Source organism: Pinus tabuliformis, chromosome 7 (assembly GCF_031772625.1).
Source record: "Pinus tabuliformis cultivar Carrire ecotype Pingquan chromosome 7, CPIR1, whole genome shotgun sequence".
NCBI lineage: Eukaryota > Viridiplantae > Streptophyta > Pinopsida > Pinales > Pinaceae > Pinus > Pinus tabuliformis.
This window is the reverse complement of record NC_142293.1, coordinates 567,697,816-567,710,721: the sequence shown is the minus strand read 5'-3', so window position 1 is coordinate 567,710,721 and position 12,906 is coordinate 567,697,816. Positions and strand designations below refer to the sequence as shown.

At 36.2% G+C, this 12,906-nt stretch overlaps 1 protein-coding gene across 1 annotated transcript in view; it reads left to right on the top strand.

Annotated features, from left to right (window-relative positions):
- Positions 1 to 12,906, top strand: part of AT-HF (HIS HF) — a 350,337-nt gene that overhangs the window by 250,606 nt on the left and 86,825 nt on the right. Inside the window, exons 16-17 of the mRNA XM_089458515.1 lie at positions 473 to 578; positions 863 to 1,029. Of these exons, the coding sequence (XP_089314641.1) occupies positions 473 to 578; positions 863 to 1,029 (273 nt within the window). The remainder of the gene's footprint in view (positions 1 to 472; positions 579 to 862; positions 1,030 to 12,906) is intronic.

The window sequence follows — 12,906 nt, the reverse complement described above, 5'->3', positions numbered from 1 at the left end:
CAATGAGATTATTAGACTCAGAAAAAGGGAACTATTCTTGTCACAGGTTTTTTAGGTATGTACTATTTAGTCAAAATACATTGGTAGATTGTTTCATAGCCAGGTAATAGAATTCTTGTCAATAATTCGGTTTGAAGACTAGGGATGTGGGATAATTGTTCTTGTTTCTAGGGTCATTCTTTCTGTGAATGTTTGAGAAAATGTTACAAGAAAATCATTACAAGCTCTAAGAGCCTTTTGTTGAAATAAGGGTCAAACGGAATGTTTTACTATATTGAAACTTGAAAAATGCATATTCACTTTAAATTTCAAGCTTTACCTTGGATGAAATATTGAATCCTTGGTTTGTGGTTTTTTATTTTATGAAGGAATTAAGATTAAATTTCATTTCTATGATCTAGGAAATAAGTTAAATTTCTTTGTCACTTGGAAATTAATTATGCATTCTTATAAGCACTTGTGTAGTTTACAGGTCAATGGTGGCAGGGAGGGCCGGCCTATTGGAGCATATGAACTTGCAAAAGCAGTTGAGGAGCTAGGAGCTGGTGAAATTTTGCTAAATTGCATAGATTGTGATGGTGAGAGAGTTAATTTACTGATGAGATCTCATGAAAATGATTTTAAGAGCATATAACTTCATTGTAATTTATAGATCCCATTCCTTGTGAAATGGAAAAAGAATTCCGTGGCATATATCTAAAAGGATCTCATGACTTCAATTGAAAGATTTATATACCTGACACGTGTTTCTCAGCCTTTGGCCACAAGAGAGCCAAGCGTTTCTCCCTTAGTACTGCATATTTTCTGTTCAATCTTTAGTTAGATTTTGCAAGAATTCCTGAACTGTATTTTGCTGTTTCAGGGCAGGGACAAGGTTTCGATATAGACCTGGTCAAGCTGATTTCTGATGCTGTAAATATTCCTGTCATTGCTAGCAGTGGTGCTGGTGCTGTGGAACATTTCTCTCAGGTCTTTCAACAGACATCTGCATCTGCTGCCCTTGCCGCTGGGATTTTCCATAGGAAGGAGGTGGGAAAATTAAGCTAAGGAATTATACCTAATTTATCCTTTTTTGTAACTTTGTTATGTAAAAATTAGTTAGATTAGGTTTACTATTTAATTTTTAGTTAAATTAGACGAAAGGGCACGATCATAAGATCATGCCCTTCCCCAAAGGATGTCCATGGCAGTATATAAGCCAGGAGCCCCATTTGTAATCAACATCATCTATCTATTCATCTTTTTAATAAATTATTTATATATAAATTCCTGCGTATCATAAGTTCTCTGTTCCATTTGGTATCAGAGCGAGTCGCTCCTGGGCTCACTACAGCACAGCTAACGGCTCCGTGACTGAGATTAGAAGGGCTTTAATACAAGCGGGTGGATATTTAACTCCTAAATTCAGAGGACAGAACTATGCTCTACTTTATCCCTGGAGAACCCAGTACCCAGTAATATACTCAAAGTCATCATCTCTGCAACCATCCGCTCAAGTTCTGCTCCTCTTGTTGGTCCGCTGGCCCTGTCTGTTCCTCACACGTTTTCTTCGTCAACCGTCCATCATCAGTGTCAACCCTCACGCTGACTTACATTGTTCTCCCACTCGCTTGTTCCGCACTAGTTTCCACGCATTGTCACCTGTTCACACCCACCATCGACTCGTAGCCATCCGTTAAAAACTGCGGTGATATTGGCGATTTTTTTTTTTTTTGAATAGTCGAAGGGTTCCGTCAGCCAAAGGATTCATAGACTCGTGCCTATCCGATCTTCCTGGCTGAAGCTATAGGTGATGGGTAGGGTGGGTTGTTAGAGTAGGTAAAAGCCAAGGTAGGCTGTTGAGTCAAGTAAATAGTCTGAGTTTCGATAGTAATATATAATATATAGTTATATCATTAATTTATATATATGTTATATATATATATATTACATAACTTAATCTATATATATATATATATATATATATATATATATATATATATATATATATATATATATATATATATATATATATATATATATATATATATATATATATATATATATATAACGTCAATTTAGTCAATTTAATTAATTAATTTTTTAATTAATTAAATATATATATATATATATTTTAAAATTTTACGCTGGCAGATAAATATACGCTGCCACAAACTCGCTCAATGTCGACAATGACAATGGCGGATTTCCAAAAAAAATTGGTTGACGCAGAGCATAAGATAAATAACAACCACGACGAGGTCAGTAAAAGATTAGATGAATTCCAGATCAAGCTTGGGGAGCAAGCTGACGAAATCAAAAGTCTTCACGATATGACAAACCGAATAGAAACAAAGATGGAAAATCAACATGTCCAAACAGAAGTACATATCAGAGATGCCGTAACAATGCTGAAACTTCTGTGTAAAAAGATGAATTGTACACCCGAACAACTACTAAAAGAAAATGAAGAGAATCAAGAACACATCTCATCAGATTCAACAAAGTCCACTGACTCTCATGAAAAAGTTGAATCCCCAAGGAAATCAGCGACACCCCACCAAGAAGCGAGTAACACAGCCTTTACAAACAAGCAACTCTGGGATAACTTTACCAATCAACACCCTTTTTTCGCTCAACCATTAGCAACATACCAACGAAGGGCAAAAGTTGAGATGCCTAAATTCGATGGAAACGAAAAAAACAATGTTGCATGGATAAATAAAGCAGAAGAATACTTTGAGATATATGACATTAATGACGATGACGAAAAGCTCAGGCATGCATCCATGAAAATGGAGGGAGAAGCATATAATTGGTATATGTGGTGGAAAAAGACAACACACGTCATTAGCTGGAGGAGATTTAAAGATGCATTCTTCAAAAGATTCCAAGGTGTAAAGGAAGAAGAGTTCTTTTCAAAACTCATCAAATTACGACAAAAAGGAAGTGTGGACGAATACACTCAAGAATGGGAGACCTTAGTAACACGAGTACCTGGGTTATCAGAATCTCGTCTAATTCAGTCATACATCTCGGGACTCAAAACCCACTTACAAGTAGAACTTGAGATGCATGACATTTCATCAATAGAAGTAGCAAGACGAAAAGCAAAAACAACCGAAAAAAATTCGAACAAATATTTTGGTCAAAATCTGAAAAAACATATTCAAGACGAAGAACACCTCAGTATGCGGATGCAAAAAATACAAGATATGTTCCACCACATCGTCGTGAAGATGAAAAATCTAATGTGGAAGCGCAAAGGATAAAGGAGGGTAAATGCAAGCGTTGTGGTGAGAAGTGGGACCCTAAACATAGGTGTGCTAAAGGAAAAGAACCAAAGAACCTATATAATTGTGAAGCAACCAATGATTCAAACAGTGAAGATTCTGACATTGAAGAAACAGAAGATGCCCCAGAATTCTCACCAGAATTAGATGACGAAAGTATTCCGCAAGTATCATTATCAGCTATGACAGGTATATCACAACCTCAGACCTTAAAGTTAAAAGGACACATAAAGAAGAACAACGTGGTGGTTCTCATTGACTCTGGTAGCACACACAATTTTTTGGATGCAACAGTGGCAAAGAGACTCAATATTTTTTCATTTCCCTTACCAAACATGAAGGTGATGGTAGCTGACGGTAAGAAGATAGAAAAGGTGGGGAAATGCCATAAGGTTAAATTGCAGATTCAAGACTTGAGTTTAGAATCTCCATTTTTCATAGTACCATTAGGAGGAGTAGATGTAGTCTTAGGTATTCAGTGGTTACGAACTTTAAGTACTTATGCCGCCAACCACCAAGTACAATTTATAAAATTCAAATGGGGAGGTCAGAAGTACAAATTACACGGATTCCAAGCACCAGAAAATCAAATAGTATCATCATCACAGATGATGAAGATGATTCGAAAAGGAGCACCCGCTTATGTAGTACAATGTCATCAGTTAGAAATGTTATCTGCAAATATGACCAATGAAGAGTCACCAGAGATACAAGATCTAATTAGGAAACATGAAAAAGTATTTCAAGACCTACCTATGTAGATGCCGTCTAATAGGGAAATTGAGCATACAATAGAAGTCAAGGCAGGATCAGACCTGATCAACATCAAGCCACACCGATATCCACATCACCAAAAAACAGAAATCGAGAGATTAATCCAAGACCTCTTAAAGTGTGGAATCATCTCGAAAAGTAAAAGTCCTTATGCTGCTCTAGTGGTGTTGGTAAGGAAAAAAGATGGGTCATTCAGGTTATGTATTTACTATAGGGGATTAAACAAAATAACAATTAAAAACAAGTTTCCAATCCCCTTTATCGACGAAATGTTGGATGAGCTACTTGACGCAAGGTATTTCTCAAAATTGGACTTAAGATCAGGCTACTATCAAATTAGAATCGTATTAGAGGACATACCAAAAACGACATTCCGAACACACGAAGGTCACTATGAATTTAAAGTAATGCCGTTTGGACTAACCAATGCACCAGCAACGTTTCAAGCAACTATGAACGAATTATTTCGCCCACATCTTAGAAAGTTTGTATTAGTATTCTTTGACGATATTCTAATTTACAGTAAAACTTGGAAGGAGCACTTGCAACATTTGGACAAAGTTCTTACGCTACCTAAAGAACACCAATTTTACGCGAAAAAATTGAAATGCACCTTCGGAAAGGAAGAAGTAGAATACCTTGGACACATTATATCCCATGAAGGTGTAAAGGTGGACCCTAACAAAATCAAGGCTATAAAAGAATGGACCAAACTTGCTAATATATCAAAGCTAAGAGGGTTCTTAGGTTTGACTGGATATTACCGAAGATTTATTAAAAACTATGCACATATAACTGCACCTCTAACAAATCTTTTAAAGAAGAATTCGTTTCTATGGGATGAGGAAGCAGGAAGGTGTTTTGAAAAATTAAAGGAAATTATGTCTAATGCTCCTGTATTAGCAACACCAAATTTTTCTAAACCATTTATCGTTGAGTGTGATGCTTCTGGATTTGGTATAGGTGCAGTATTAATGCAACAAGGACAGCCAATAGCTTTTGAAAGTAGGAAGCTCAACAAAAGAGAACGCCTCAAATCCACATACAACAAAGAAATGCTCGCTATCATGCACGCACTAGCTAAGTGGAGGCAATATCTTTTGGGAAGTAAGTTTTCTATTCGAACAAACCATAACAGTCTCCAGCATCTCCTTCAACAAAAAACACTTTCCGAAGAACAACAAAAATGGATTGAAAAAATTGCCGCTTTTGACTTGGAAATACTACATAAAATAGGTAAAGACAATGTAGTAGCAGATGCCTTATCCAGGAAAGATGAAGAACCAACACTACTTGCAATTTCGGTTGTTGTCCCTGAGTGGCTTAACGAAATTTGAAGTGAGTATGCCAAGGATCCAGAAATAACGGCAATAATCAATAACCTTCCCAACAACTCAAAATTTGAGTGGAAGAATGATATCCTATGGTATAAGGGAAGAATCTATCTAAATACAAATTCCAAGTTTAAGTTTAAAATACTCAAGGAATTACATGACTCACCGTCAGCTGGACATGTAGGATTTTTTAAGACTTACTACAATGCACGTCAATCCTTATTTTGGAAGGGAATGAATCGTGATATTCAGAAGTATGTAGCAGAATGTGACACATGTCAAAGGAATAAAAGCGAAAATATTACGACACCAGGATTACTTCATCCCTTAATTCCAAATCAGAAATGGGAGGAAATCTCGATGGACTTTATTGAAGGATTACTAGTATCTGAAGGCAAGGACAAGATTTTCGTAGTAGTCGACAGACTTACCAAATATGCTCACTTTATGGCAATAAAGAAGTCATACTCAGCAAAAGAAATCGCTGAAATATTTTGCAAAAATATATACAAGTTTCACGGTTTTTCGAAAGTCATTGTGAGTGATAGAGATGCCAAGTTCAAAGGTAATTTCTGGAAGGAATTATTCAGCCATATAGGAACTTATCTAAATATGAGTTCCGCTTATCACCCTCAAACAGGTGGCCAAACAGAGGTTGTCAATAAATGTTTGGAGGCCTACCTACGTTGCTACGCTACAGAAAAACAAAATAAATGGGCTCAATGGCTACATCTTGCTGAGTGGTGGTATAATTCCACTTATCATACATCAACAAAAATGATGCCATTTCAAGCTCTATATGGGTATGAACCCCCAAAATGGAAGGATCTAGCTATTGTCTAGACAAATCTACCCGCTGTTAAAGATCAACTAGAAGAAGCCCAAAAAATCGTCCAAATATTAAAAGAAAACCTGAATAATGCAAGGAATCGTATGAAGCAACAAGCAGACCGTAACAGAACCGAAAAAGAGTTTGAAGTTGGAGAATGGGTATTTGTTAAGCTCCAACCATACAAACAATTATCCTTAAAACAAAAAGGGAAAAACAAATTGGCACCAAAGTTTTATGGACCTTATCAGATCAACAAAAAGATTATCCAAGTTGCGTATGGTTTAAGCCTTCCAGAGACAAGTCGTGTTCACAACGTCTTCCACGTATCTTGCCTTAAAAGGGCACTAGGTAACAATCAAACAGCGCAAACAACACTTCCATCCTTAGATGATGAGGGAAGAGTCATTTTAGAACCAGAAGGTATTTTGTCTACTAGAGAAAGAGAGCTCCGATATCGTACTATCAAGGAATATCTGATCAAGTGGAAGGACTTACCCGAAGAAGAAGCTTCTTGGGAGAATGAAGCATTTTGTCAACAACATTTGTCATTATGTATGCTTTGAGGACAAAGCATTCTTTCGAGAGGAAGGCAATGTTATGTAAAAATTAGTTAGATTAGGTTTACTATTTAATTTTTAGTTAAATTAGACGAAAGGGAACGATCATAAGATCATGCCCTTTCCCCAAAGGGTGTCCATGGCAGTATATAAGCTAGGAGCCCCATTTGTAATCAACATCATCTATCTATTCATCTTTTTAATAAATTATTTATATATAAATTCCTATGTATCATAAGTTCTCTGTTCCAAACTTGTCCCCGACAGCTTTTTCTTTTTCTTTTTCAGACAATGGATATCACCATGTACCTTTCAGGAGATCCGATGCAAATATGCTTTTGTTGTATCAAACATGCATTGAGTTAGAAATGCAGTATAATAATTTTCTTAATCTTAGGGAAAGATAGTGTCAAATATAAGTTACACAATATGATCTTAAAATATATCTGAACCTTATACCTTAAAATGCCAAAGTAGAAATTGTAAGAGAAGGATAGCAGTGACATATTTAGATATGTGAGTTCCTAACTATTGGCAACACGTAGGAATGCCATCTCATATGTTTACTACATTGTCTGTTCTATTCTAATTGCTGTAATTGAGGGCTATAACAGAACTGTGCTGTCAACGGGCATGGGAACCAACAGTGTTAAATCTTCTAATACCAGCCCAGATTTATTTTCTCGTAATGATGATTTATTCTCAGAATTTATTTTACTAACCAAATAAATTCTTAATTGTTGAAAAATAAAATCACTGATATTTTTGTTGGAAATACCAAGAGGGGGGTGAAACAGTGTTTCATTTCTTTTGACAATTTTTTACTTAATTAACCTTGAAACTGACCTCACATCACATAATCAATCTTCCACAATGTATGAAGTTTGAACACAGAGATTAAAGTGCAAATCAAAATTTGAAGAAGAAATACTTGAAAAGAATCTTTAACTTATTACAACCTCTTGTGAAGACACCAATTCTTTGTAAACACCAACTTACAAAATTTCTAGCCTCCAACTTGTTAAGAAGATGAGGACACCAATTCTCAGTAAGCACCAACTTACAGTAATTGCAAGCTCCAGAGTCCACCCTGAACTCAGCCTTCAATACACCAGAACATGGACTTCAAACTAGGCCTAAACTAGATCTTCAAATAGCAGAACTGAACCCTGAAACTCGACCTTCAAACTGCAGAACTTTTCCTCTGAAACTCGGCCTTCAGAACAACAATTCTCAGCCCTGGAAAACATACCTCAAACATACCAAAAACCCTTCCCAAGAACAATGCCAAAAACTCTTTGAAAGATGTGCCAAAACCCTTTCATAGAAAGCGACTTCAACTCGGCTTCACTTCACTTTTTCTTAGTTCATGAGGTATGCACTTTGGACCCACTCCAATGCTCTTGTCAACACAGAACAAAATTCTTGAGTCAAATGGTTAGAAATGCTCCTTCTCATTCCTATTTATAGTATATTCAACTGTGAAGCACGGGTTCGTAAACCCAGGGGTGGGGTTTGCGAACCAGTCTCGGGTTCTTGTCCCCCAAATAGGGTGCTGGAGCGTGTATTTCCCAGGACCTAGATGAACCAATACAAACGGGGTTTGTCCCATAAGAACCCAGTACTCAATAACTGCGGGGTGGGTTCATTTGCTTAAACGAGTTTGCCAAACCCCGAAAATGGGTGTGTGATGGGTTCTTACGAGCAAGAAAAAAATATTTTTTTATAAAACAAAAACACATTTTATGGTTATAAGCCAATCCATACAATCTTCTTTTCTGAGTTTGTTTTATACACTGAAGATGTATCTAAGTGCAATTATCCACCTTTACAATACCCAAAGGTTGTAATGCATGGGTTAATCTGGGTATGGTATGGCCATGTGTGAGACAAGGGTGAAGACCTTCTAAACTATGTCTAGGGATGTGGCAATTTTCTTGTTGTAAAAGGAGAAGGTGGTCAGGATGTGCGTAAGGCAAGTAATAGTACAATTGGAGGAGGTTGGGGAATGGAAGAACCCATTCAGCTAATCCAATGTGTAATATAGTTTATGAATGAAAATTCTAATACAAATAAGTAATGAAAGGTCTAACCACAAACGACCCTACGTGGGTTAGCAATACAAATTCATAAATGTAGTTTACCTCTGTGTTTTATTTAACATTTGTTTGTGCTTGTTAGTTACCGTTCATGTACCTGTAAGTTTTTTGTCATTAATAACCACTTGTTCACTAATTCTAACCTATGGTTAAATAAATTAATTGTTTAATTACTTCAAATTTATGACATCAATTCGAATTTAAAATCACAAAGAATATATGAAATTGGCATGGTCAAAATTCTTTTAGAAGAAAAGACTTTTAGATATAGGATAAGGTGAGTAATAACAGGCAGTAATTTTCTTTAGACATCAACTAGATTTCTTGTATCATGAGCCAAATTGATCATGTTATTATTGATAGGGTTGGATTTTTCATGTTGATTTTATTAGCGACTATGTTCTTCAGATTAAATTTAAATCACATCTTTCAATGAATTCCTTTTTTTGGTTCTCACTTCATTTTTCTTTGCACATTGAAGTATTCTCAATGTAGATACTACCTATCATCAACTAGAGATTTGGGTGAATTCTCACCACAGAAGTGTTGAGAAATCTATACGGTAGTAGATAGCAATGTTTTAAAACTCCGACTCCGACTCCGACTCCGACTCCGACTCGGCCGAGGGTCGACTCCGACTCGGTATCGACTTGGCCGGCTCGATTTAAATGACTCGGTCGTTGTAAAAAATACATTAAATATTTTTTTTTTTATAAAAACACATAATTTTAAAGATTTTCATTCATGTTTCCAAACACACAGCATTAGAATATAGATAGAAGACAACATATGATCATAGTAGGCTCATGAATATATCCATTATATCAAAATGGCACCCACTGTCCAATACATACACGATGATGATATAGAGATCAAAACAAAAATACATAACCAAGGAGGCTATAAATGGCCCTACAACAAAAGTCTGTGACCAGTACTACTGGCTACTGCTAGAGTTGCCAACATCATCTGGCTCAGTGTTACTTGGGAGCGGGAGCGAAAGTGGGGAGCGAGAGTGACATTTTCAGAAGCTCCTGGTTTGGGAGTGAATCCCAGAGGAGTTCGACAACCAATGTCAATAACATCAAGGTACATAGGGGGATTGGTGCTCTTGATTAAATACGAGTTCCATTCCTTAATACATGACAAAATTCAATGGAAACATTGCAATCCTCCAATCCTGAAATCCTGAAAAACTGATAAGTCTGCTGGATTTTGAATGAAATCTAAAATTCTACTTTCTCCATATGAAATCCAATGAGGCCGAAACCACTCTCAAACATCCTGAGTCATTTCATGGTAATGTTAAAAATTTAAGTAAAAGGATGAAAATGAAGATTAAGGAGAATGTCACTTTTACTTTAAGAATTTAACATTACCATGAAATTTGAATAGCATATCAATATTAGGAGAGGCGAATGGACCCCAAATAGCATTTAACTAATTTAGAAAACACCTTGGAGTCCAAACCAATCAGCAAACACTTAAAAATTTCATTAAAAAAATGACAAATCGTTGTGTTGATGGGGTTATGGGCCGCAGGTTATGACTCGGCCGAGTCAATACGGAAACGACCGAGTTGGCCGAGTCATCGCTGACTCTGTCGAGTCATTCAATGACTCGATCGAGTCATTTAATGACTCGGCCGAGTCAGCCATGACTCGGCCGACCAAACCGTTTTCTCCACCGAGTCACAATTCTGGGCATTGAAACGGATCAACTCGGCCGTTTCCGTTTCAAATCGGCTGAATTTTAAAACTATGGTAGATAGGATGATTTCTCTTTCTATGATAACTGCTTGTGATATCTTTTTATTTTTTTTTACTTATTAGCTTCTTCTCTTATTATTATGTTCATTCTTATCATCAAACAACTACCAAAACAAGAAGAACAATAGTACACAAGAACACAAGATATAGGCTGCAATCCAGGGCCAAAACCTCTCCACTTGAGAGGAAAACCCGTAAATCTCTTCTCTTCTTATAAATTCTTCAATTGACGAATTCCAAGACCTCTAGACCAAGACTAACACCCTTCCAAGACCAAGTCCAACCTTCTTGATGATGTGCTTTCCTTGTCCAAGTCAAACCCAGTCAAATCTCTTCTAGCAACACAACTTCAACCCCCAACAACAAAATTTCGGCCTCTACTGCAAGTCTGAAATTTTTGGCCCTCTTGCTTCCAAGGTTACTTGGGAGCGGGAGAGAAAACGGCGAGTGGAAGTGAAAACGGGAGCAGGAGAGACATTTTCAGAAGCTCCTGGTTTGGGAGCGAATCCCGAAGCGTTTTTTATATAATATATATATATATATATATATATATATTTATATTTTTTATATATATGTCAACAAAAACATATAGAATAATGAATTAGATCTAAAAAATATAAAAAATATAGAATGAACCATATAACAACAATCATCTAGAAGTTATAATCTTCATCAACCACGTCCACAAGTTAGTAACATAATACCATACAACATATTGAGTCTCATGATTCATCAATCTTAAAATTTCAAGCTTTCAAAATTCAATATATAACATTTATCATCATTGATCACCGAAGTTGTACTTGTAAGCTAAGTGTAACCATTACAACAAATAATATCTAACATGAAATGAAATGATATAAAATGAAATGAAATGAAACAACTTTCAATTTTCATGAAGCATCATATTCATAATTCATTACTAATGAGTTATAATTGCCAACTTCAAACTTCAAACTTAAATTGTCATGTATTGTTTAAAAAAATATCTTAATAAATATGAAAGAGTCAATAGTTATAAAAACTACTAGAAACTAGAAAAGACAAGTAAATCTATTATCTATTGCTTATGCTTGGGCCTCTTGCCACCACGAGAAAGAAATGTCTAATTTTTTAGTCTTGTTGGAAAATCAAGATCTTTGTCATTAATATCACCCTCTAAGCATTAATATCTAGAGGTATATTTGTCATTACCTCTGGATCTGTATAGGGATCTTTGTCATTAATATCACCCTCTAAGCATTAACATAAGATAGAAAAAGCATAGCATGTCAAGTCAAGATTTTGTTTGAGTGATGCATACATTTTTAGGAGGGCCATGATAGAGGAGTTCGACAACCAATGTCACTAACATAAAGGTACATAGAGGGATTGGTGCTCTTGATTAAATATGAGTTCCATACCCTAATACATGACAAAATTCAATGGAAACATTGCAATCCCCCAATCCTGAAATCTTGAAAAACTGATAAGTCTGCTGGATTTTGAATGAAATCTAAAATTCTACTTTCTCCATATGAAATCCAATGAGGTTGGAACCACTCTCAAACATCATGAGCCATCATTTCATGGTAATGTTAAAAATTTAAGTAAAAGGATGAAAATGGAGATTAAGGAGAATGTCACTTTTACTTTAAGAATTTAATATTACCATGAATCGCATATCAATACTAGGGCCATAGGCTTGATCATTAGGCTGCCCCACTCAAAAGTTATTTCTTTCTTTGAAAAAAAATGCATTTGGAATATTACTACAATTCTTTTTCTTTTTTTTTTGCAAAAAACACTAAATGCTCCCGAAAAGGCAGGGAGTGTTTTTTTTTTTTAGGGAGCGCGAATTGGGAGCGGGAGCGAGAGGGGAGGAGGTGGCGGGACGCTCCCTCGCAACCTTGGTTGCTTCCACACGTGTGGGCTTATTTCGGCCTTCCAAGACTTCTTCAGACCTTCTCTTGACTTTCTTTCTCTTCTAGGGATTGAGGATGACCTAATGAGTCCTCTGTCAATCTTCTTTCTGCACTTCTTCCAAGTTCGATCCTACATCAGCAAAACCCTAACGCAACAGTAAAAACCCTAGCTTCCTTCTTTCGCATGTGTGAGGAGAGAGAGAGAGAGAGAGAGAGAGAGAGAGAAAATAGCCCAAACACTTGATCTTCGTTGTACTTCCTTCGTTTGCCTCTTTCTTCTTCTTCTTCGCTCACTTGATGAGAGAATGAATTGTGTCTCTAGGAGGTTGAGTTCCCTACTATATGTAGGCTTCCAAGGTGGACAA